At 40.3% G+C, this 27,718-nt stretch overlaps 1 protein-coding gene across 2 annotated transcripts; it reads left to right on the top strand.

Annotated features, from left to right (window-relative positions):
- Positions 1-1,312: 1,312 nt before the first annotated feature.
- On the top strand, positions 1,313-27,649 carry prickle3 (prickle homolog 3). 2 transcript variants are annotated; one of them, XM_083919357.1, is made up of 11 exons: positions 1,313-1,511; positions 9,644-9,726; positions 19,992-20,175; positions 20,396-20,509; positions 21,776-21,913; positions 22,202-22,405; positions 23,459-23,645; positions 23,960-24,298; positions 24,405-24,677; positions 24,757-25,140; positions 25,230-27,649. In XM_083919357.1, exons 1-11 carry the CDS (start codon positions 1,470-1,472, stop codon positions 25,676-25,678), a joined length of 2,397 nt encoding a protein of 798 aa, XP_083775483.1. In that variant the 5' UTR covers positions 1,313-1,469; the 3' UTR covers positions 25,679-27,649. The 2 variants fall into 2 exon arrangements, with proteins under 2 accessions (XP_083775483.1, XP_083775484.1); XM_083919358.1 differs by lacking the exon at positions 1,313-1,511 and adding an exon at positions 8,569-8,604.
- The last annotated feature ends 69 nt before the right edge of the window (positions 27,650-27,718 follow it).

Below are 27,718 nucleotides of genomic sequence, written 5' to 3'. Positions count from 1 at the left end.
TAGTATAATGAACTATGTTTTTATGCAGCATGCATCTGTGATCTCTAATGTGACAGTTATGCATCGTCCCCCTATTTTCATTTTGAGAATGAGATTACATTTAGTTTATGAAAATCCTTTCCTACTTTGCTTTGCTTGTGTGTTTTCCTGCCTTTCAGTTGCAATAACAATTACAGTACACTAGCCCCATGTCGTTTTAAAGACCTACAGTGGAATGATGATCCTTTGTTTGGGGTCATACTGATTTGTTATCAGACTAATTCTCCATGTTGCTGCTGCTTTAGTGTAACACATCCGCAACACATCCCTGTTCAAATTTTCTCATCTAAATATTTATTTAGGAGCATTTATTAAACCAACTCCTCCCATGCTCTGGATGTTTAATCTGCAGGTTGAACAATAAAGGCTCAACATGGTACGAATCCGAGAGGAGGGGTTTGACGAAGGGAGACGGGTTTATGTGTACTACTTCTCTTGTAGCCTAGGTGAAGTGGAGGCCAAACTCTGGGACAGATGTCTGCCTGTGTTCAGGTTTATGGACAGGGGAGGTAAAGTTAGAGCTTCGTCAAGTTTGCTGTGTACCGTCAGGATGGCGCCCACACTTTCAAGATAAAAGCAGGGGGCGTATCGACTTAAAATTAAGAGTTTCACTGTAAATGTATTTTTTATTGACATGTTTTGTTTCAAACATGTAAAAAGAAAACGACAAAGGGCATATATAAATTAATAATATTACATCACTAGAAAGCACAAATACATGAAGACGAAATACTTGATTTTTCTTGTTTTTTTCTTTTTTGACATATAGTATATGAAGTATACAGGCATTTAATCCCACCGATCTTTATTAATCGATGTTAGTTAACAGCTTCCTCTGTCAGACATTTATAGAATTGTATTTTATGTTTTAATTATTTTTGTTTTATTATGATTACAATGATAACAATATTTTGCATATATTCCTGTCAAATATATATTCTAATGTCTTTCTTTGTTTAATTGAATCAACAATTATAAACGTATTGATATATTTTAGTTTCCAAAATATAAATTCATTCAGAATGTAAACTGAAAAAAAAACATTAAAAATCATAAGTAATAAAAACTAGAGTGAAAAAAGTGGAAATTGAGAAAGAAAAAATAAATAAACACAATAAAATAGTATTATTTGTATTTAATAAAACTAAATCTATGAATTTAGCTTTTACTTTGTCTGCTCATGAAATGTCGCAATGTGTTTTACTCTGAAAAGCTCAGCAGGAAGTTAGATTTTGTCAGTTAGTCTAGCTTTGTCAGTTGGTGAATGAAGGCGGAAGGCGGAGTCCGGGACAGTCTCTCCGGGGGGACATCATGTAGTTCTTGACTTCAACACCAGACCGGGACTTAAAATATTCAGTACTCAGTGGTTATTATCTTCTTTCGTTCATCCGGAAACTCATTCTTGGTTTTAACGTCCAACCGACATCACCATGTTCCTGCGCGGGTCGAAAAAGCGGCGGTCGAACCGCTCGGTAAGTGTCTTTTCTTGGTGACTTTAACAACTCAGAAAACACTTTGGTAACCTGTTATATCACCTTGTTTTAACAGGAAACACACCTGACTATTTTAAAAGCCTTTCTCTGCCTGACTGTATTAGTTTAGACTTGAAATGAACTTTTAACGTCTGACTGAAAACAAGCCCAAGCGGAACTTTTGTCCCACCTCCACCTGGCTTTTCTGTCGGTACATTGTTTACCTGTAAATACATTTTTTTTTTAAAGTACCACATTCTTTTTTTTACACGTACAACAAACCCTTTAATGTAATTTCATTATTACCTGTGTAGCAGAAAGTACACTCTTTGTTTCTTGAGTCACGTCGAGCGCCCCAGGTAACCGTCAGGAGGGGTCAGGTGACGTCATTGGGGTTGTTTTTTTTTACCTGAGCAGGGTGGTGATGTGTTATAGCTGTAACCTGAACATGTTTAGTATTATTACCTTTGTCAGGACTTTTTTTCATTACAACAAGTGATGCTCTGTTAGATTATGCGCTAGCTGAAACTTTGCACCCAAAAAACACACGGCCTTTATGGTCAGGTGATCAAATAAAGCTCGTTTTCGCACTAACAGCAGCTGTGTGGCCATGAAACATCTGGCTCTGCAGCACACTTGGATTACACCCAGACACCCTGACTGTGAACCCAACTCACTCACTACTTGATATCAAATGTTGTCACTGACAGCCTGAAAGCAGACCACGATACCTTTTTTTAAAATGTAACTCCGTATGAGTTTGTATATGCATTTGTTTTAGTATTTACAGTGTAGAAATAGGTTTACAAGTAAAAGTCCTGCATTCAAAATACCACTTAATAAAAGTACAAAAGTATTACCATGAAAATATGCTTTAAGTACCAAAAGAAAAAGAATGGACCATGTCAGAATAATATCTTTTATATTATTGGTATAAATTAAGGGCTGCCCCCGATTTAAAGAAATTCTTAGTCAAGCCACATCCGATTTTGTCAACTAATCGAAATCATGTTCTCATAAGTTTCTTGGAAATAAGTCAATGCGCACAAGTCTTTCAGCATGAAAAAGCAAGCATGAAATCGACTAAAAAAATAGTCCAAATGATCAGTTAGTCGAATAATAGTTTGGTTATATTTTGTTATAAATATAGTGGAGTAAAAAAGTACAATATCTGCCTGCAAATTGTGGTGGAGTATAAGTATAAAACAGAAAGAAAATGGAAAACGCAAGTATCTCAAAGTTGTTCTCAAGTGCACTACTTAAGTAAATATACGTACTCCTGGTATTTAATATAGATCTTGCCGTTTATATGTAACACATCCTTTGGGTAAGGGCTTTAACTCTGTTTATCACTCAGGACACCTGTTCCCACCTGACGCAACAATAAAAACACTCAAGTATTAATGAATACCATCAATATTTTATGCAACACTCCATTACATCAGGACTCGAAAAGTGAGTTTTGAATCGTGTTACAAGTTCAAAGTCGATCTTAAACACTGGTGCAAGATGCCCATTTTGTCTGTAGTTCTTTTAACATGTTTAATATTATTAAGTTATTATAACATATCAGATTAAATGTCTTCATTTTCCTAGCAGCGGCACTGCAATTAAGTAATATAATTTTGTGTATTAATCTGAATGAAACAAGCAATTCATGTGTATCCGGTCCTTCCTTGGCCATCATTACCATCATTTTTATATCAGGGAAGTCAGATCAGGACAGTCGTAACAACAACAGCTTTTTAATTGAGGCTGCTCTATAAATTTAATTATAATACAAGATTTGAGAACAGAAGACTCAGAGGCCAAGTCCAAAGCAGTGTTGGAATCCGTATGAAGCTTGTGATCTTCCCTTCACATTGTTACAGATTATATACTTGCAAAAACGTCAATGTCTGTTAATTCAATTCAATTTTATTTACAGTGCCAAATCATAACAAAAGTCTCAGGACACTTCACAGAGCAGGTAAAGACCACACTCACATCAGTACTATGATTTACATAGACCCAGCAATTCCTCCATAGAGTAAGGTGGCAACGAAAACCTTCACGCGACATGCACTATAGCAGTGTTAGACAGCCTGCCTAATTAGATTCAAATATTCATTATATGTACAGTTTACTATGTACAGGTGTAGAGAATATTTCTATGTGTATGTTTCACCAATGACTAATAGATGAATAAACAGTCAGAACAAAAGTATATTCTCATTAAAGAAACAGCTGTTGTCATATTCTTTTTGCCAACATTCAGGAAAATGATAGCATGGCTAAACTATATGCACGATTGCTCGTATCTTTGTAACGTTTGTTTTGTGAAAATATGCACTTAACTTGGGATAAGTTGTTAGCAAATAGCCGGTTTTGCTATTTTTTTCTAGCTATAAATACCTTTTTTGGATAGTGACTTGCTGAATATGTTTTTCAGAGCAGACCATTTAACATGTCCTGTTGGGAAAAGCACAGGTGTAAATAATACATTTGATTATGAGCCAAACCCATTTAGCTGCTTTGGTTTCAGGGTGCTCTTGTCGTGCATGCTGGCATACTGTCATTGAAGGGAGTCATTTTTAATGTAATTATTAACACCTGTGATTTTGCTACTATAACAAGTAATAAAAAAAAAAAGATTTTAAAGTCCCCACTCACATCAGCTCTGTCACAGAATTAAAAAAAAATCTGTTTAACCCTCAGAATGACGCCCATCCAGTTGGTAAACATTGTTTTTTGAGGGAGCAGTGATGCATAAGAGCAACAAGAAGTGTTGAGCCACAGAGCAGGGGCTGGGAGAGGGCTGGCCGGCAGGCTGTCTGTTTGATCCTGACCAGTTAGGAGAGGTGCATCGAAGGCCCCTGACCTCTGACCCCTTCTGTTAATGTTTAACCCCTCCTGCACCACAACATTGAGGGGAGGAGCAAAACCCTAAATGATCAGTATCTTCTGGTAGCTTCAGAAACCGAACAGTTCACAGAGCTCTAAACGCTAACTGGGGCTTAATGACATCATTGAGGTGTATTAATCATCCAGTCTCTTATATTATTGTAGATAATTGCTGGCTGAATCAATGCAGTTGCCGCCTGATGTCCGATAACAAAGCTGGCAGAGTTTCAGTTTGTCCATTACCTGGTTACACGGTTACTCGGTAGCAAAAAAAGATCTCAAGCAAACCAAGGCATGTGATTAAACTTTATACCCACTTAGGGAAAACAAAGGCGCTGATATGAAAAGTCTGACGCCGTTCTCAAGTGCCAGCATGTGAGCTGATGTGAACATGTGTGAATGTATTATTTACTTTACCCACACTCAGTTTAGAAGAAACTCCCCACCACCACTCCCATCACATCCTTCACTCGCAGCACAATAGGCAAACCTTATTGTTGGGCCATAAACTTGACGCATTATCTTTTGTGGAAAACTGAAAGGAAACACACGTGAAGTCTTCTGTGGAGCCTTGACATACAAGACACTGTCATCCTGATAAGGAAACACTGAAGGAAATGTGAAACTAGCTGCTAGAAAGCTAATGTTCAAGGCTGAGTGTTTGTCCTTTCTGTTGTCATCAAAACAGTCACTAAGGAGCAAATTACAGGTTACTGCTTATTTAAATGAACCTTTGTTTTTCACAAGGATTCGGAGAAAACAACAGCTGGGAGCACCCATGATGTCATAATATAGTTTGATGTTGTGATCCCATTATGTGTTAGTAAGAAGCAAGTTGGCAGTTTTTTATGCATATTTGGATACGTTTACAGATGAGACCATCTCCTGATTATTTTGTTTTTAGATTAACCTAATTGGGTGGAGTGGGACCTTGTCAAATGTATATTCAGTGGTGTGTCTCTTTTATGTTCTCTTTTTGTCTGTTAGCACAAAATGGGTCAAAATATTTTAAGTTAGCTGCGGAGGGATGTTACTAAGTACATTTACTTGAGTAGCCGACTGCGTGTACAGTTGTGAGATACTTTGCTTGTTATTTGACTATTTCTATCTTGTACTTCTACTCCACCACATTTAGTGGCAACTTTTCACTCCATTACATTTTTTATTTTTTATTTTGAGTGGTTAGGTTACTAGTTACTTTGCAGGGTCAGACTATTAATGCAGAAATATAAATCAAGTAATAAATGTGTTTTTATGGATTAATGATAATGCCTACACATTAAGACCCTGACACCCTGAGTCCCTTTACTTTTAGCACAATTAGTAAGATTTAATGCTACTACTTTTGTATTTTTGCATGCAAGACTTTTGCTTCTAACAGAGTATTTCTACACCGTGGTATTTCCACTAGAGCTTCAACGATAAGTCGACTTATTAATAAGTCGCTCGAAAGAAAACAAATTATTTTAATAATCGATTAATATGTGATTTTTTTTCATGCAAAATGGCAGAAAATACTGTTTTCAGCCTCAAATATGGAGATTTCCCGCTTTTCTCTGTTTTCTATCATATTAAACTGAATATCTTTGGGTTTTTGACTGACAAAACAAAACACTTAAACACATCGAAACTCAGATCAAACATTTTTCACTATTTTCTGACATTTTAAGATAAATTGATGAATCTTGAAAATAATCAGATTAAACAATAATGAAAATAATAGTTAGTTGCAGCCCTAATTGCTATGTTTACTTAAGTAAAGACGTGAGTACGTAGTAAGAAGAAGTAGGAGTAAGTTAATCCTTTATTCATTACATCATGATAGCTCTCGTGCTTAACTCTTAATTACTATCTGTCCTCAATTGAGTGAGTGTCCAAGTCATTATGCTGAGTTTAATTAAATGTAGGCAGACCTCCATTTCATCACCCTCTCTGGATTCTGGAGAAAATGAAGCACAGAGGTAAAGGCAGACAGAGAACCAGTGGGCTGCAATGCTACTGCATCAGACAAGTAATACTACTATCAGAGGGACTTCTTTATTTCCAATCAGAAAATCAACCTCAGTGGCCGGAGATGGGTGTTTTCATAACTACCAGCTGATCGAATGGCTGTCTCTGGAACCCAGAGATCTATTTAAAGTTTGTCTCTGGATTTCCCCTCTGTCACAGAAATCTGACTATAAAAGATGTCTCTGACCTACAGCAAACCCTTGTATGTGTTCCCTAATATAAAACCTAAACCCTAATACATTTCCAATCCTGTGTGTAACAGCCGTTTTTAATGTAAGCAGTTTAAAACTGTGACAGTCGCTCTTCATGCCTATAACTGAAGACAAGTTCATCTCTAACCAAATGTTCTCCAATCTCCAAGGAGAATAAAATCATCATTTTTGCATCTGTTTTCTGCTCTATTAAGTCTATTCAATTATATGATTTTTCTTATAATCTGCTATTAAATGTGCACTGACAAAGGCTTTGCTTAAAAAAACAGATTACGGTGTAGAAAATGCCAATGAAAACATCAACATATAAAGTTTCATTTCTTTGATGGGAAGTCAGTACCACCCTGTAGTGTCCTGAAAGGTAATCGCTCAGGTCGGCTTACCATTTCAAAGGTGTTATTTAATCATGAAAGCTGCTTGCTTTCGCTCACAGCAACCTCTATAATGTGATATTTAGGAGTGTAGTCGCACACCAGGGTTAAATGTACAGGCACTTTGTAGTGTGTGCCTCCTTGGCTCAGTCACCGTGTCAGTGTGACAGCTCTGAAATAACAACTGAAAGGTCCAGTCACCCAGAAATAATTTGTACGCCTTAGCTCATCTTGTCACCTTTTATACCTGGCTTAGTCAAAGTGAATCAAAGTGGTGATTTACAAGTGTTTTTGTCCAGTGCGCACAATGCACAGTGAGACATACGAAACGGCATGTCAATTATTGTTTATGACTGTCATGTGGGACTGTCCTGGACTAACCGGTTCTGGATATAGTCATCAGTGCAAATCGCTTAATATCTCCTACCTGGAACCATGTGCTCAAGTGGGAAATGTCTGACTAAAAAACACATACAATGCTCAAAAGTACAAGAAAGCAAGCTGCTAACTGCTGTGGTTTGTCGGTGCATTAGTGAAGCACTTACAGCCCTCAGATATCAGAGAGATAAGCTAAGCAAACTCAGTTCTCTAACCAAAGTAATACATTCTTGAATTTGTTCAGAAAGAACTCTGCATGGGGGAAAAACAGGCTGAACGTGAATACTGATGGTTTGGTGTTTAGAGCTGCCGTCCCTGTGAAGGTGTGTGTTGTTGGCAGGAGAAACATCAAAACACAGCTAAGCAGGTATGCACAGGTACCTTGCTGTATCACATATCTGAATTTTATTGCTTTGCTCGTTAAACCCTGCGTCTGTGTGTGTGCGCGTGTATTTTGCATCTTAATGTGCAATTTGTTCGTGCGTTTGAGAAGAGCAGATATTGTTTTTTGAGTGAAGCTTGCATGTAGCAGTGAGTCAACAGTAAGCTTTTTATCCCAGCAGATAGGAGAGGTGCATGAAGGCATCAGAGAAAAAGAAAGTGGAGACAAAGTGACTACATGGAGAGGGAAAAGGTGCAGCTCTCATCCTGTGTCTGCTTCCTTCCTCTCATCTCTAAAAAGAGGCTTGTGTCTGCACTCTACACTCTGGACACACACATGCACACACATGCTAGGCTGCAGGAATTGAATCGCAAGTGAGATATGAGGTAGTTTAGCTGTTGGCTGAGTCACATGCACAGCTCAGCAGTTTTAGAAACAGTTTTTTTTCACTTTAGATCTTTACGCCCCTCATTTTACTGTGTCATCAGTTATTAAATACACTGTATACAAAAAGGGCTGGAACGACACTATCACAATACTGGGCTGCCGATTCAATACGTGTTGCGATTTTTAAATTTTACAAGTATTGTGATCATATATTATGATTTATTTCATTCATTCATTCATTCATCTTCAACCCCTTGGCCCTATCAGGGTCGCAGGGGGGCTGGAGCCGATCCCAGCTGACCATGGGCCATGGGAAAAAGTTCAATCATACAAATTATTTCAACACCTTATTTTGAAAACCTGTGTATCCGTGTATCCTTCCACTAACTACTTCAAGTCCTTTTCTAGCTCTCCCTGTCAGTTCTCCCCGTCAGCTAGATCTGAGCCCCTTGACTGTGTTTTAAATAGAGGTCAGTGTATACATGTTTCCTGCTTTATCACTTTGGTTTGTATTTGTTTAAATAGATATGACTCGATGTTACTCGTTACTCGTAACCTTCACTTAGACTGATTTAGCTTTAAATCGATACAGGCATTAAAAATTGATTTTAAAAGTTGTTCCAAAGACTGGCAACAATTAGTTGAATCGATTGTATTTCCCACCTCTAGTTTACAATTCCTTAAACCCACAGCTGAATATAACTGCAGCTTGGTTTGAAGACTGGGTTGAAGCAAACAAGTTTGCCTCGGGGCTAATTTCTGGAGATCACTCACTTTTTATTGTGTCTGCAGGCAGCTAGTCGGTTTACTGCAGCAGAGATTACTGTGCATTCAGCCATAAGAAAATCATGTTGAGCACAAGCATGGAAACACATTTGAGCACAGAGATGTTCTCAGACTCACCACCAGTGCTGTATGTTTGCTGTCACTCACTAACTGTGCCAAATACGTCTTATCTAAACAGATGCAGTTTTGTATAGCCATACCTATGTTGTGTAAGCGCTGGAGTGGAGTATGGTCTGCCTACACCGACTTAGAATTCTGGGATAGCAGAAAAAACTTAAACCAATCACAATCATCTGGCGGAGATGGTCGAGGAGAATCCCACTGTGCATCCGGTAAACCAGACAGATGTCACACATGTCGATCACAGCCACTCTAATGGTTTATATCCCGGCCAGTTCAAGCACACACACGTTGACATGATGATGCAGGATTTTCTTTAACTGACGTCATCACGTAATGCATGGGGAAATCTATGAACGGCCCCAAACACTGCTGAACTGAAGGCTGAAGAGCTTGACTCCAAAGTGCATTATGCTTCTGGCTTAAGCAGAAACACTACTCACTCACTCAATATGATGTTGATGTTTCTGCGACCATGTCTAGCAAACACTGTATGTGCTTTACGATGTTGTATTAACCTTTAACTAGTCTGGTGCCAAACGGTACAAATGGTGCTCTACAGGAAATGATGTGAGCTGAAGGGAGTTTGTGTTTTGTTTTCAGCAGGAGGAAGAGGACCCGGACAGAGGGCAGCCCTGTATGCGCTGTGGAGACCAGTGCCCCGGCTTCCGTGTCCATGGCTGGAGGTATGTCTTAAACGTCGCTGGCGCTGCCTGTAAGATTAGCAGGAAATGTTTTTCTCAGATTCACCTTTGGTGAGGTTACACTCTAAGTCCTGCTGCCGTTTTGGATCTTGTGCAACTTTGGATCTTGGTCTAAAATCTTTTTAGGCTGTTTCACTTCAATAGATTTGACACACAAACACTTTTAATATATTTTTTGCACAGAAAAAGAAAGATTTTAATTGCTGAATCATTTAAAAACATATGCTTTTGACTGAGTTTCGATATTCTTTCACACACCAGCTGTTGAAAATACTGTGATAACATGTGGCCAGTTAACATGCAGCTAACAGAGACATTTTATTGAATTGGATGATACAGTTTCCAGATATCGGGACAAACTTTGACTGTTAAAGACGCATTTTCTTCTTAGTGGGTACGTTAAAGTGTAATAAGTAGATGTATAAGCACCGATGGTTCAGCAGTCGTGTTTGTGTGTGCATTTGCACATGTCTTAGGAAGGACGTCAACATTGCTTCCAACGGAAATCAGCTTATCTGTGATCTGTGTGCACACTGAGTGCAGATATACATTAAAAGACAACAAACATGACCCAGTCAGGGCACCGCATGATAGTCACAGAGCCGATCAGCCCAGCTGACCCTGTGGCCACGAAGAATCAGGGATTCAGACTCGTGAGTGCCATTAAGCTCTGACAGTTGCAGCAGAAGCAGCTGCATTTCGTTTGAGTTGTCTTTATCTTCATGGGAAAACAGAGGCAGCAGGATTACCAATAGTATATCCTGCAACATGTGGTGTATGTTTGAGCTTCAGCGATTTAAACCTTTTTCTTATGTCGTTGTTGCATCTGCTCATTAGGAGGCTTTTAAGGTGTAAAGCATTGTGTTGCTTGCAAAGATGAAACTATATGAATATTTCACATCACGATTATAGTCACCAAAATGATCACAGTTATCAGTATTATAGAGGTATTGTTAAAACGTGCTGGAAGTGTTCAAAAAGTATGGTAAACCTTTATTTTACATGGTATTCACAAGGAAACTAGAGGGAACAAAATATAGTTAGTAAAGTACCAAATGAACTGGCTAGTAAGTACAAAGTAATTACTTAGTAAGTAGCCTACCAAAAGTAGGATACAATCAAGGTAGCAGTTAAGTACCCATAAGAAAAGGATAGTAAGTACTAAGTTATTACCTAGTATGTACATGGCCATGTTAGAGGATATGTGGTTATTAGGAAAGTACCCAAATTACTTGACAGTAAAAACTAAAGTATTACTTAGTAAGTACATAGACCTACCAGAAACTAAATGGTAATACAATCTAAGTGGCAAACCAGTAAATCATCATGTATCAAGCTATTTATTTGTTGGGCCAGTAAACAAACTTTAATGTCATTTTTGTTGTTTAAATGATTTCGTAGTTACTGAACTCTGGCTTTGTAAAGCAGTATGCATGTTTGCATCAACTTTAAAATAATAACATGACAGCAATTTTATTTCTGCATGTTCTGCAGAGTTCTGCAAGTTCAAACAACTTTATTTATCCCAAAGAGCAAGTCAGTTTCAACACTCTACAGACCATACAACATTTTCATATAAACAGCAGGAGTGTCAGACATAATACACCAGGGCCGGGCAATGAGTATACAGTTCAAGGTCAACATTAAGAACAATGATGAAATAAATAAATAAATATGGTCAAACGTCAGAATAAGCAACAATAAAGTGTTCATTCACAGAGACAGGGTGATCACCTTGATGCTAGATAGTATTTACCGCAAGCTTTTTAAAGTGTGGTAATCAAACGCAGTTTTAATGTATTGGGATTTTAACTCCTGGGAATTGTACCTTGGGATATCATTAAACTGGGTTCATCCCTATTGCTTGATACAACAGATTATTTAGTGCATAGTGTTCATCTGGACCAAGGCGAGATCTTCTAAGTAGAAAGATGAGTGTTTCTGTGGCTGTAAAAGAGTTTCTGGGGCAACAAGGTCTTTTCAATTCAGAGGCACAAGCCACTTGAAGGGTCTGCCTACATACCTCTTAACACCTATTTGTTCAGGAGTTGTTGAGTGTCAAAGCCTCTCCTGAACAACAACTTGTTTCATTCTGTTAAGCATGTTTTTGTGTGCGTTCCTTTGAGCCCCTTTTTTCTTTCCTCTCTCTCTCCTTTAGTCCGTTAGTGAATATCCAGCTGGTTGGGTCTCTTGGTTACTCTAATCCTGTCAATCAAGCTAATACGATTAGGCCTCACTGCTGTGATAGTAACCCTCTCGACCACTTCATACCTCCCTCTGTCTCCCCCACTGTCCCCATTTCACTGCTGCTTTCCCTTTTCAAGCTAGTGTTAAAACAAAAAAGAATATTTTCTTTATGGGTAATTTATATCAGTGTAGAAGAAACAAAGAGTCAGTCATTTGGAGGGAAGCTGTATGTTTAGTGGCTCTAGACTCTAAGACTGGAATACAATCACCAAGTTTGACACAGCTAGATGAATGTAAAGGAAAAAAGGTGAAAGATTTATTTCTGGTTACGAAGGCTGCATTCACAGTCCCAGATGGGCACTGCATGGCTGAAGCCATCTGTGGCTCTTCGATAGAGAGAATAAAACAAAAGGGCGCAGGAATGCAAACTCCATGTAACCAAGAGACTGTAATTGTATCTTTTTGCTTTTTCAGTTTTGTTCCCTCTATTCAGGTCAAGACAAATGCTTAGAAGTTAGAATGTAATCTAAAACACGTGTGCTACCCTACCTCCGGCCACACTGTGTGAAGTCTGTACGCATCAGTCTGTTTACAGTGTCTGTGTGGTATTAACATAATGCTGCGGGTTATGGAAGTTTCTCAGTTATGCGTTTGGCTGGAGGACAAAGCTCAAATGACAAACAGAATGTCTTGTTTGGACGTTTTATGTCTCTTAGCTGATCCAAGAGGAAGAGGAACATGAATGTGATTAAATGATTGAGATTTATGGGGGTCAGTTTTTAGGACCCAAGAGTCCCACGCTAATTGCATCTTCTTTAATAACCAATTTTGAGTCACACCTTCCCTGATGGAGAAGCTCATGCAAGTGACCACAGGCTTAGCTGCTGAAGCTCGCTGAGAGGGAAGTGATCCATCTTCATCCTGATCTTTCTCAGACACAGCTTAAAATGAAGCAGGGGGCAGATGGTGCTTCCGCTACCCAACAGAGAGCGAATTGAGTTACTTATGACCCACAGGTCTCCGCCATGCTTCAAAAGTGTTCAAAGTAGCCATCACTATTAGTCTGGGTGGCCATGCGGCAATTACTCAGTTACTAATTAGTGGCGGAGAGTTATAAGACAGGGCCCATCTGTTTCTTAAAATCAGATCCAAGGAAAGGAGGACTTCACTATACATCCTGCAGTGAGCTATAGATTATCACACAGCTGCACACATTTAAAGCAGAGGCTTATTTATGGCTGCTACGCTGGATTCCCCACTAGTTTAAATGACCTACAATATATCTGTATATCCAAAAACAATAGTCTAGATTGGCTGTCTTCTAAAAACTGCAATATGTTAGGTCAACTAATGATTGTTTTTGACAGTAATTATGACCTATTTTATCTGACAAGCCAAAATGTCCAAAATATTCAGTCTACAATCATACAACACAAAAAAAATCTTCATATTTTAGAAGCTAGAACCAGAGAATCTTTGGCATTTTTGTCAATCTTGTTGCAGATTTAAAAAAATGTAAATTGATAATTAATTAATTGGCTGATCTGTTGCAGCTCTACATTGCGCCAAGCAGCATTGAGATTGTTTCTTTAAAGGGATAGTTTTAGAGATTTTTAGATAACAATTTTTTTAAGTGGAGTTGTACGAGGTATTGACTCTGAAATAACCCTTTAAAACACCAAAGTCACACAATAACACAAACTAACTAACCAATTGCGGCAGCTGTAGATCAGCAACTCTGTTCTCGTGTTCTGTGAGGTGAAATAACTGTTTTTGTCAAAGAGGCTTTGAAGAGAGCATACATGGATATAACGGCTTCAGTTCCCCGTACAGAAAGGGCGTTGAAAATATTCTAAATGTTGCATGAACTTAAACTTGTATAGATTTTTTGTTAGGTGAGCCTTTTTTTAGTCCCATCCACAGCAGTTCATTGCTTAGTGTCACATCTACTATAAGTAACACACTGACTATAGATAACTACCTCATACAACTTTCCTTTTAACATGTTTTGCGCATAAAGCAACATGAAAAACAGAAATATTGATAAAGATAAGTGAATATTGTAAGTATACACTGTGGTGTCTGTGGCAGACGTGTTGTCACTGATATTAACATGATTATTAGCAACAACCTTTTTTTATATTTCTCCTGAGTCATTGACCAAAGTCAGATGAGCTGTTGTGTCGTGACTTCACGAAGCTTGAAAGTCATGATGCCGTCTGCTTGATATTTCACCGGAAACCCTTTTTTTTGTCATGCGTGCCCATCATGATCACATAATATGACAAATACTGCACAGCACTGCGTTGCTCACAGGCTTCAAATCTGCTCCACTTTCATTTCTGTGATTAATAACTGCATCAAAGCAACAATGGTCCATCTGGTAGGAATCAGTCAGAGCAGTGTGGTCTGAGGAGAAAAGACACAGAGAGAGAGTTTACTCTTCGTGATCGTCACTTGGACTCTTTACGTTTCATATCTTCAAAGGCAACGTGAGTAAATTGTCGCGTTTAATTGAAACGTCCACTGCATGTGTACCTAGCTTATCTTATTAAGTACATTTTTAAAAAATCACATGAGGGTGTGTGTACCTTGAGAACTGTGTTTTCTGTAGTGTGTGTGTGTGTGTGGTTGTGTTCAGTGCCTTTTGTTTGAGCCCACTGTCAGCAGGGAGGGGGGTGGGAGGTGGGGGGGTTGGCGGGGACGTTGAAAAGAGCCGAGCAGACAGAGAAATTAGTACCACACGGAAAGGAGCTGCCAGTGAACATCCTGCTTTTACTGGCAGACAGGCTGACAGTGGTCGGTGCCTATGGGATGCTGGATGGGACAGCGTCAATGGGCCAACCTGGACTCATTTGTCATGATTACAGCAGGTAATGAAGAAACCATATTTTACTGTCTGACAGGATTAAGGGGCTAGAAACTCAAACAGCTATTAAGTTGGGAGATGTGGATGGATTGTGTGTGTTAAGAAGATAATCCTTCTCGACTTATTGTTGTTTTGTATACATGTGTATGATCTTTAGGTGCAGAACGTGACGTCATGCTGTTACTCATCTCCTCTGTGCACAGTTAGCAAGAAGACTATGTAATACCTTCATGGAGATTTCATTTTATTTCAATATTTAGAACAAACTACTGGACAAACTCAGGTCAGTTTGGGATCCAGGGGAGCAGTGAACAAGCCTTAATCTCTGTGTTCAACAAATGAAAATGATTTTAAATCCCCTCAGCCAAAGCTAACTAAAACTGTTGGATTTCCAAAAGTTCAAATGAGTTTATTTCAGCTCCATAAAGTGTCCAGGGTTCTTACAGGTGCTGGAAATCCTTGAATTTCCATGTTTTTGAGGTTTGAAAAGTGAAAGGTGCTTGCCACTGCTTGAAATGTGGGTCATATTTAATGTGATGATGAAATGAAATAATTGGTATAATTATATACTGTATGTAACTATGTAATTTACCACAGCAGTAGGTTCAGGAAAAGCTTAAAAATGCACTTTGAAATGCTAGGAAAGTGCTTGAATTTGACTTTGGAAAACGTGTACTCCTTATACTCTATGAGTGTGACAGAGCCGTGTTCCTGTTGGCAGACGTTGTCCTCTCCCTCTTACCAAGCTGTTTTATGCTAGAGTTAATGTCATTACTCAGTTTTTTTATCATTATGAGTTGATCATCTATAGCTGGTAAACAAAAGATGCAACATGAACAATAACAGCACTATACCAGCAGTTTCAGTGTGAATGTTTTGGTCCAACAAAGCAAATTCAGAGGCAGATTGTTGATTCACGTCCAAAGCAGCATCTGTTGCATCTCCTGGTTACTATCCCATGGCTGGTTGGTGCACTTTCTTTGTATTTCTCACAGAAATATTCCTTAATTAATTACATTTGTCTCTGCACCTTTATTTAGACTTAACACTCATGAATGTTCTCCCACAGTGATGTTTGGGGAACGACAAGTAGTCTCTTCAATATTTCACACATCACTGGTCTGATTTTGACTAGATATGCAACCAACAGTTATTTTCATTTAGGGTTTGGCAATATAACAATCTGTATCATCAAAACCATTAAAAAAACGTCTGTCATATACATTTTTATATATATATATAAATATATACGTTGCTATCATTTGAACAACTCTTTACGCTCTGGTTCTTGCATTTTATGTTAATTTTGCACTAAAGTTCTTGATAAAATGAGTTTAATCTGTCAAATATTTAATGCAAACAGGAGCATAATATATATGGTATGGACTTTACCATGTGGGTATTTCATATAGACTATTTATTAATTTACCAGAAAACATGCTGTACCATGATATATCGTTGTCATGATATGAAATGATCTGTATCGGGACAGAAGATTTTGACCAAATCGTCCAGATCTATTTTTTCATTCAGTTAATCTGACAATTGTTTTGTTGATGAAATGCACACAGCTCAATGTGATTGACTTTTGTTTTTTTCCGACCAACAGTCCATGACACAAATAAATTAATTTACAGCGACGGACGATATTATCGGCCAATATTCGCGTTTTTTAGGTGTATCGTATCGGCCGATATGGGCTGCTGCTTTCGCTGATAGTTTTTCCCAGCAGTATTTACAGACAGGCGTCCACATGCAGCTCTTGGTTGCTGAAGACACCTTTCTTAGGTTCAATAAATATTCCTTTTTTTTTAATTGAGACACCTCACATTTGTTATAATCATTGTGTAATTTTATTATGTAAATTGAGGGAGCAGAAGTAGTATCGCCTAGTAAAAACAGCACAAAAAGCGTGATGTGCTCACATTTGAGGAGGCGAAATAAGCAAATGTCTTTGAATTCATCCATTATAAATGTAGTCGAGGATTTCTGTCAATCAACGGATTATTTCAGCTCTAAAAATCCAGGTGACATCTACATAGTCAAAGCTATTCTTTCTCTACAAACTTTCACCAGGACAATCAAAGTATATTTGATTGGATTTTCCTCCTACTAAGTTTTCTTGACCTACCAGCACCAAATGTGGTACGCAGCCAGAGGGGACAAAGCCTGGCTGTATTACATCAGAGGCTTGTGAGTCAAATAATTGAACGGGACAGGGCTCAGCACGGCGGGGCTCGGTAAATTGCAATGTTGCCTTCAGAAATGTGCCGCTTTTAAGTTTACTCAGGTCACGATTAAACAACCACTTGCTAAACAAAATGTAAAATTAGTATGTTTTAGAAAAGCATTCCCTGTGTCATACTGTAATTGTATATACTTTGGCGGTGCTGATTTGCTCGTTGCTTCAGCATTTTGTCTGTTGTCTGTGTCGTAGAAGTATAATTAAATGTTTTGGCATGTGCACAAACCAGTCTTTGGTGAAACTCGGCAAGATATCTGTAGAGCAGCCTGCACAAAGAGGGACATGATTTAAGACTCTCCTGCATACTTTCGTACCCCAGATTCCTTCAAATTGGCGCTTTGTCATCTCTGAGTGTAGGTTGCATACGGGGGTTTGTACCCACTGGTGATTATGTTCCTACATCCTGCTGGTGCTGTTGGTGGTGGTGGTGGTGGTGGTGGGGTGGGGTGAGACGTGGGGCTTCTACCATCTGTCCCATCGTGCCAGGCCTCCAACTGTGTCCTCCTACCCACTTACATAGGCACGTGCATCGCAGTACCACCTCTCCCGTTTTGCTAACACACACAAATGCAGCTGGGGTCAGATCCATGCCAAAATGGCTTAGCCTGAGGTGACCTGCTGTGTTTACTATTATTACCAACACTGTATATCAAGATTAATACTATCCTGAACCTGAGAAGAGCTACAGTGATCACATAATAGGATTTGTTTAATCAACTCCTTAACAATTAAACTGTGTCTTGTAAAGAGAGTGGAGAGCGTTCACACAGACATGCAGCATTTACCTGCCAACGCTGACCTTTCAAAGACTTTTTATGAGGCCACTGATTAGAAGAGGAACGCTCGTGCAGTTTATAAGCAGTTGTGAGTGTGTTTGAGCTTTTTGGTAGAGTGGGGGTTGGGTGCCGGAATAAAGCAGCTTTGTGCCTTGTGAACTTGAGCCACAAGTGCCAGCTGGCAGGCTGTTATGCAATCACAACAGAGATGTACACATGAAATACTTGCTGCATATGGCCACAGTGTCGCATCTGCACACACACATGCGTGACACCCACACCTAGCCGTCACCCGAGGCGCTTTCCTCTGACTCCACCGGTCCCACAAACAGGCACACCCACCTCCAGAGCGATTGTAGTGAGGAGTCAGGAGGATGAGGTGGGGTGTAATACGAGGCTGAGGGAGATTATTGCTCCCATCTTCACCTCCCTCTCTTAACTGCCGCGGGATTGACAGCCAGGCTTATGTCAGCGACCTCATTTCCTGTTTGTTTGGTAGTAGCTTGTTTGGGATGTACTGGTCATGATGTGAGATCCCTAATAACATCTGTGATAAAAATTTTGTCTAACTGTATAAATGCATTAGCAGTTGTATAGTGCTACTTAGACTTTACACACTTTCTACATAGTGAAAGATGTTAAACTAAAGATGGGCAATAATTCGGTATGATCATTTATCGTCCTTTAATGTAATCGTATTGTGATTAAATCATATATTGTGATTAACAATAAATTAAATGAACAATAATAAGCACATTAGATTTGACTTCTCAAAAATGTTATCTCAAATACCTGAGGGAATATCATTTGAAAATTCAGTTTTGTTTTTATAATCAAAATAGTCATATTGCCAATAGGACATAAAATGTTTATTGTATATATTTTTCCACATCATTTTTTAACGCGATGTGGAAAAAAATGTATTTGAAGCATTTGAATGATGCTCGCCATTCTGATCCTTGCACGTTATGTTCATTTTGCACCGAAGATCTTAATAAAATGAGAAAATGCTTTTTTCATTAGTTAAGCACTTAATCCCAGGTCAATTGCACGCTGATGGCCCTCAAATGATGCCTTCTGATATTGTAATGTTATGTTGAATGTATGTATTTTTGGGTCCTGTCATGTGTTAATGCTTGTCTTTTCTCATCTCGTTTGTCTTTCCTCTGATGCTCAAAATGGAGCTGCTGCCATGCAAAACAAATTTCAGACTTGTTCTGCCAATAAAGTCATATTGTATCGTAAATAGACTTTACCATGTGCTTCTTTCATATAGACTGTTTACTCACTGAATTACCAGAGAACATGTTCTATTGTGATACATAGGGCCATCGAGATATGAAATGATTAAAGTTAAACAATCGAAATAAGTATTTTCAGTATCAAAAGGACATTAAAACTTAAATTTTAAAAAAGACATAAAAAATCAGAAACAAAACAAGTCAGTGTTTTACAGTTGAATTATTATATATGTATGATGGAGAAGCAGTAGTTTGCAACATTTGTCACGATCAGGAGAGAAAATCCATTAAATCAATTGTGTTTAGTCCGGGCTAGTTAGTGGAAAAGAGTTTCCAGATCTGGTGGGATTTGCCTTCACTCCCTCTCAATAAGAGTTAACTTTTTTTTCTACAAATGCTCGCGCTGCATGACGTGTTTCATAACAGCAGGGTGGGTTGGAGATTGGGTTTTGTGTGTGCTGGTGTATTAGTAATTTCTGGCTACAGAGAGTCTCGTTGAGTCAACCTCAAGAATGTGTGTGGGCTGGTTTGTGTCATAATGTCTCCGACGCAAAGTGTCTTCATAAATAATGTGCTACACACTGTGAGAGTGCCTGTATGAATGTGATGTAAAGAGAGTTATTCCTGCTGGTTGGGTTTGTTTCAGGAGCTGGCCTTAATACCTTGGATTAATAAGAACCAGATTTTCTTCTTCTGGCTTAATTGTAAGGTTAAAATGACCTGAACTATTTCTGCGATGTAAAATGTTACCAGGACACAGGGCTTGATATAACTCTGAAATCTTGAGTCACTATGGTTGTGGTTTGCACCTTAACACCTGAAGCACCAGGAGAACCCAGTTTCTGAAAAAACATTTGACATTTGATCGGCCTTGGCTCGTGTTGTAAATCATTAGAGATGACGCCCAAAGCTTTTCCTCGTCTCCACAGGAAGATCTGTGTCCACTGCAAGTGTGTGCGAGAAGAGCATGCCGTGCGCTCGGTGCCGGGCCAGCTGGAAAAGATGATGACGAAGCTGGTTTCAGACTTCCAGAGACACTCCATCTCAGACGACGACTCGGGCTGCGCCTCCGAGGAGTACTCATGGGTCCCACCTGGGCTCAAGCCTGAACAGGTAACAGCCGGGGTGCAGAGTGGAGACAAAAATCAACACCCCACAACATGATGCACGCTTCAACTTAGACATGTTCATACACACACAAACAATTAAGTAATGGGGGGAAAAACATTCACTGGTTTTGATTTACGACTACAAGTGAATAAATTGCTGTGTAAATGAATGAATGTCTCTGTGTGCTGTGTTATTTATACTCCTCATGTGTCTCCTCATACAGGTATACCAGTATTTTAGCTGCTTGCCAGAGGACAGGGTGCCTTATGTGAACAGTCCAGGGGAAAGATACCGAATCAAACAACTGCTGCACCAGCTTCCAGCTCATGACAGTGAGGTAAACGCCACTGTCACTCTGACTTTCACTCCAGCTCGAGTTACTGCCCTTCGTGTTTTAGGTTTCTCCGGACTCCAACACACCTGATTCCATTGATGTGTGCGGTATCAAGCAGCTGAAGCGTGCCATGGGTTTGCAAATCATTAGAATCAGTTGGAGGAGACAGAAACCTAAAACACAGGCAGTAGCTCTCCAGGAGTCTTTGGCTTCACTCCTGGTGTGTTGTAATAATGTGGTGACATGCAACTTAAATATCATTCAGTCTAGAAAGTAATCAGTAAAGATGTTCCGTTTATGTTTTTTCCTTCCTGATACTGATTCTAGGGATCGACAGATATGGATTTTTTAGGGACGATGCCGATACCGATTTTTTTTTTTAGCCGATAACCAATACAAACTGCCGATTTTCTTGATCCAATAATTGGAGCCGATACTACTTTTGCTCCCTCACATTACATCATAAAAATTACACAATGATGAAAACAAATGTACCAAGTCTCAATTTAAAAAAAATTAACATTTATTGAACTTAAAAAAGGCGCAACACAGAGCTGCCTGTTTGTAAATAATGCCGGGAAAACACTATCGGCAAACGCAGCAGCCCGCATCGGTCTATCACTAACTGATTCTAATACCACTGCATTCAATTTTATTTAAATAGATTTTGTCATTATGGATGTGATGTGATTGCTATCATTGTTTTATGGCCTGACTGTTTGAAAACATGAACACATACAGAGAACGAACGCCAAAGCACTTAATCTTATTGTCTAGTTTGACAGTCAGTCGTAACAGAAAAAGAACATAAATAAACTACTTTAAAGTAAAAAAAAATCATGGCTTAATTACGTGGTAACGGACATTTTTAAATTTGCATTTATCCAAAGCCCTTTGAACAGCTGCATACACATAAATGTGTTTATTAAGACACTCTGATCAGTTTTGCCTCTCTGTTCGCTCAGTTTTTACAGAAACTGGTAAATATTCTTTTTTAAGACTTCATTTGGTCGTCATTCAGAAGTTTTTTATCCAAAAAAATCCAGTTTTTCATGCTTGTAATGCTCACTTTTATAATTGGTCAGGAGCCTATTGAAAACAAGATGAAGCATATCAAGAGGTGTGTAAACGTGTTCTGAATTATAGTTATAAAAGTATTTACAATACTATAACACAGATGCAATTCATTTCCATGGACCTGGAGGTAAATGAGGTTTAGAAGTAGTTCTTTAATGCACATGTCAACAAGAATATCTGTGTTTCCTGCAGTCCCAGTACTGTAACTCTCTGGACGAGGAGGAGAAGAAGGAGCTTCGTTTGTTCAGTCAGCAGAGGAAAAGAGAAAACTTGGGCAGAGGCGTCGTCAGACTCTTCTCCGTAACCATGACGGGAGCCATCTGCCAACAGGTAGAGACCAACATTTTTTTTCATGAGACAGGCCAATATACATCAAAAACACCATCCTTATATAACATTAATGCATGCAAGATCCATGCAAAGGAAGAGTCTTATTGTAGGACTGGAGACTCAGGTGCAAGTGTGTGCAGGCATAGCTCAGGGGCCACATCACACACTGGAATTCAATGATAACAGTGCGTTATAAGGAGCAAATTGCTGTGCAACCTTCACTGTTCCCCATTCCCATCTAACTTCCTTCCCTCTGCACCACACCCCGCCCCAAATCTATTTTTCCAGTGTGGCAGGCAGATCTGTGGCGGAGACATAGCGGTGTTTGCCAGTCGGGCGGGACACAGCAGCTGTTGGCACCCTCAGTGTTTCCAGTGTGCCACCTGCAGTGAGCTGCTGGTCGACCTGATCTACTTCTTCCAGGACGGACAGATCTACTGCGGCCGGCACCACGCCGAGAGGATCAAGCCGCGCTGCCAGGCCTGCGATGAGGTGATTGTCTCACCATATTCCCAATCAGTCGGATAAACTGTCACTAACAGCGGCGGGTCTCCAACAGCAAAGTGTAGTGGGAGTCAGAAAGCGAGAAACTGCTTTCTGTATTCTGTATTTCTTGAAATAAAGGAATGAATAATGGCTGGGGATGGAAAACAAGGGTGAATAAACTCCCTTTGGCTGTCAGATAACAATAATAATAATAACTATAATAATAATAATATATGCATGCCAACTAAGTACAAAGTATATTCCCATCACTTTATTTAAAGACATTCAACTATCATGCTGTTTTCAACACCTTGTTCTGGAGTGTTTGAAACAGATATAGCCTCATGTGGTAAGGGCAGACAGTAGAAAATCAAAAGGAGGCTTCACACTAAAATATGACCAAGTATACTGATGAAAGAGAGGGAAAAAGAAATACAAGCCTGACTCCAATAAAGGCCTGTTATCTTCTGTGGTTGAGGTAAATAAAGGCCCCGTTAACTATTTGAGGACACACTGTTTGGTAGCTTCATTGTCACCATGTTTCTTTTCTCTCTCTTTCTAATTTAAACTGCCCATAGAAGTTGCCATTTTTTAAGGACGTTTTAAAAACTAAACCTTTCAGTGAGTTGTGTTAAGGGATGAGGCATTAAGTTCAAATGTAAACTGTGCAGAGAGATCCTTTAATGCATCCCAAATTAATCATCAGGCCCTGTCGGGTGTTTGTCCTGATCAGTGCATAGTAGAGGGTATTTTCAGATTTTGCTGGCGGTCTCTTCTAGTTTTGAATGGCCTCTCAGTGTGACTTAAGAGCTTAGTCGACATGGTCGACTAATGGATCTGCCACGACTGACCTACAAGAGTTCTTTAGACCCAGAGGATGGCTAAGCCTGCAGCACGCCGCCGGTAGCATCTTTTTTTTTTTCTTCCCTTACTTACCCAAATCCTTAGTACTCATTTTTACAACTGATTTGTTTACTTCTGTACAAATGAAATCATCGCTGCCACGCAGAGTGACCTCCCCGTCTCCCTCTCTTTTACTCTTGTGTGTCTCAATCCTAGATTATTCTGGCAGATGAGTGTACGGAGGCAGAGGGAAGATACTGGCACATGAAGCACTTCTGTTGTTTTGAGTGCGAGGCTGCGCTGGGCGGTCAGCGTTACATCATGAGAGAGAGTCGACCGTACTGCTGCTCCTGCTACCAGTCCATGTACGCAGAGTACTGCGACACCTGCGGAGAACACATAGGTACTGAATCAAAGAAACTTATCAACTAGGGTTTCTATACAGCTAAGAGACATTATCAGGCATATTTTCTTCACTTTGGTAACACTTTACTTTAAGTCCCCTCTCTTAGCATTTATAATCAGTATACGAAACATTTAAGAAATGCTTTATAACACACTATTCTGCTTACAATGTATAATACACTTGACTTTTTCAATTGTTAAGATAATCAAATCTGCAGAACTACTGATACATACTGTACTGTATACATGCACTGAGGTAATAGAGATACATTTTCTACTGACTGGTGTAATCATGAAATTATTTCCTCTCAGGTATCGATCAGGGCCAGATGACATACGAGGGTCAGCACTGGCACGCCGTGGAGTCGTGTTTCTGCTGCGCCCGTTGCCACCTGCCTCTGCTGGGGCGTCCCTTCCTCCCTCGAGGGGGGCTCATCTTCTGCTCCCGGCCGTGCTCGCTGGGCGAGGACCCTAATAACTCTGACTCCTGTGACTCAGCGCTGCAGAGCAAACCGCCTCAGCACAGACGCTGTGTGACAGCAGAGAAGCACCAGCAGCCACAGTGCGGTTCCCCCCTGCAGCCACTAGAGAGCGTCAATCCTCCCATAACTCCTGCAAAAGACTGCATTCATAATGCAGTGGAAAGCAGAGGTGATGAGCTACTATTGCTGTATCCTGTGAGGTTATTTAGGTCTCACTGCCGAGAAATGACTCTTGTAGAGACTTTTCTCACATTTATTTGCTCTGCTTCTCTCAGGTGTCCGCTGCACTGCTCCAGTTCAGAACGGATTTCCTTCACCCAGTGGTCATCCACATCCAAGAGGCTCCTACTCACCTCTTCCACACATTCATCTAGGAAATGGCTTGGGTCCATCTTGGCCCAGCGACCTCCCACATTACAGTTTACTGCCGGAGGACTCTGAAATCAAACCTCCTGGAAATACTGGATTAACTGCTCTTAATTCAAGAGGAACCTCTTCTGCTAAAGACTGTAGGAACTGGGTGGAAAGGACCAATCAAGTAATGCAAGGTATCAGAAATCACTGATGCATAATACATAGAGGCACGCTGCACTTCACTGTCTTAACTACAATATTCTCTTTCCGCAGTGTTTCCTCCTCAGAAAAACTCCCACCTCATTTCACCTGACTCCCCTCCCCTCCCGCCCAACAACCCGTCCACTCTCCCGCCTCCTCTGCCCGTTAAGTCTCGTGACATGATGCCCCGGGACTCACCCCCTCCAAACGTCCCCCAACCAGAGGACATGCCGTCTGACTCTCCGCCCCCACTGTCTCGCAGTGGCCCAGCGAGGGTCAGCTTCAGAGAACCGATCAGCAGCAGCTACTCTGTCGATGAGGACGAAGATGAAGATGAGAACGAGGAGGAGCTGGCAGAGGGCGAGGAGAACCCGCAGGAGGAAGATGAGGTGGAGGGAGGTTTTGGAAGCAGGTTGCATCTACAGAAAGGCATTCCACCGCAGATGGATCTACTGGGTAAGAAAAGGCTTTGAGAGATGAGTACTAACTAAAAGAAAACTTGGGAATCAAGTTTTGTTTTGTTAACAATTTCTATTTCCACCCAGATGGATCCTCTTATCATCAGCGGAGTTTGCGGCGAGGGTGGAGCCGTTGCCGTATCCCCTCCGACCCTGCTCTCCACCCGGGAGCAGAGAGGCGCTCGCGGCCCGACCGGCCTCGGCTTGACACCCTGGACTGGAGAGGCGAGAAAGAGAGGGACTACCGGGGCTCCACCAACGCCTCCTCACTCACCCTCCAGCCGGGCCAGTACAAACATGAGGACTGCTCTACATGCTCTTCATCCTCAGACTCAGAGGAGGAGGGCTTCTTCTTGGGACAGCCCATACCTCTTCCCCCGCAGCTCCGAAGGCAGCAACCTGAGGAGGGCAAAGACAGAGAGGGAGAGGAGGAGAAGGATGTGCAGAGAGACTGGGGGCTGAGAGGCAGCATAAGGAGGAGAAGGGCTCACAGTCTCGGTGCAAAGGACAAAGATAAAAACTGTGCCATCTCTTAACCCCTAACATCAAAACATGGCATTTTATTTTCTAAATTATGGTGCACAAGTGAACTAATGGCCACTTATGGTGAACTTTTGGCCCTTCATTACTCTGGTATTCAAGCTGTTTTATCAGTCAAATACAACACACACGATGACTTTTACAAAGGTAACACAGCCGTTGTTCCTGACACAATATGTAAAGGTCAACCCGTTCTCACTCCTAGCTCGTCAAGTACGGCAGCTTGGTTCGCGGTTACAGACTTGTATCGGTCAAACAGATTTACAGAGGGTTCCATCATACCTTATTGAGGTCCGTTTGGTCTAGAGTTCCAGGATGTGCATTCTGATCTATACCAGAAGGTGCCATGGTCTTTGTAGTCCTTAAAAGATGGCCCATTTCCCTCTTTTACTGTCTTTTGATCTCTATAGAGATCTGCCTTTACTGTCCTCAGCCCCCTTTTACTTTTCCTTCTTTTTCGTCTTCTTCCCCTCCTCATCCTCCTCCTTCTTCTTCTTCTCCGTAAACCAGCGTCTGCATGAGACACACCGGACTTTCAACCATTTGACCGCAACACAATGACGTGTGGAGAATAAAGAGCAGCAAAGTCAGTGTAGGAACGAGGTTTGGGTCGATGGATGGGTCAACATGGTTCCTCTAAAGAACTTTAAAGTCTGTGAATTTGACGGGAGTGAATCAAATTCTTTTTTTTTAAAGGGACATAGACATGGGCTATTGAAAGTGCTGGAATTTATATATTTTGTGCAAGAATAGAAATTGAAAGTCTTAAGTAGGCTGCGTTCTGTTTGCACGTGAATCACTGTTTCGCGCTCCACCTGCCAGAGAGTGCGACTGTCAGGTAACACCCCTAGAAAGTCTTTGAATTTGATGTTTAAGAAGGTGTGGGAACCCTGGGTCAAACCAACACAGGGCTTTCACTATGAGGGCGGCACGGTGGAGTGTTGGTTAACACTGTCGCCTCACAGCAAGATGAGGTTCAAATCCCGGCTGGGGCCCTTCTGTGTGTAGTTTGCATGTTCTCCCTGTGTCTGCGTGGGTTCTCTCCGGGTTCTCCGGCTTCCTCCCACAGTCAAAAGAAATGCATGCGTTTGGTTAATAGGTGTGAATGGTTGTCTGACTCTATGTGCCCCCGCCTCACGCCCAATGTCAGCTGGGATCGGCTCCAGACCCCCGCGAACCCGGGACAAACGGTTGAAGAAGATGGATGATGGATGGTTACGTGTCTGTACATTATGACGTACAGACACGTACGACCACAATCTTTTCCTAAACCAAACCCAGAGCGCTGAAAGCAGCTGACAGCAGCCGTGTGTGACGAGTTGAGAGTGAGAATGTGTTGGGAAGAAAGCAACCTCAGAAAAGCCACAACCTTTAACTCTTCCACATCGACTCCTCATCGGTCGACTTATTAACATGTTAGGGTGTAGAAAATGTGAGCGTTATGAATGATGTGAGGAATGCAGATTGAATTGGTAACATTGGATTATACGTAGAGGACTCACTCTTAAAGTGTAACAGTGTATTTGAACGCAAACTGCAGTGACCCTTCAATGTTTACTGCTTCTTTAGCATACCTTCATTTACATTGTGCAAACTTACAGAAGCACAAGGACCTGGAACTGCTCCATAATGGTTTGTAAAAGGAATATTAAATATACCCTACTTTTAACTATACTGTACTTTTCTGTGCTCTTATGTGCAATTTTTATATATATTACGAATATAAATACTAAATGGCCAAATGTTATGGGATGGAGTCTGGTTGTTTTATGATTGTATCACACAAAAGAGAATTTGAGTGAATTTTGGAGGTTGAAAAAATGTGTATACATTCATGTCTTTAATTAAAAAAACACTTGTATGACTTTAAGGTCATTTATTTTTATATACTTGGTGTAGGTCGCTGTTCTTTCTTGTTTTATTTTGAGTAAAAGAAAAAGTTTGTGTTTCTCTAAATTGTGTGAGACAATTCTACGGTGATATTAAACTCCTCTGAACTGTGTCTCTTGCTGTGTACTTTATTCCACACATGACAC

The sequence above is a fragment of the Echiichthys vipera genome (assembly GCF_963691815.1).
Source record: "Echiichthys vipera genome assembly, chromosome: 9".
Classification (NCBI taxonomy): Eukaryota; Metazoa; Chordata; class Actinopteri; order Perciformes; family Trachinidae; genus Echiichthys; species Echiichthys vipera.
Note: the sequence above shows the minus strand (reverse complement) of the source record. Positions and strands in the feature narration are given on the sequence as shown.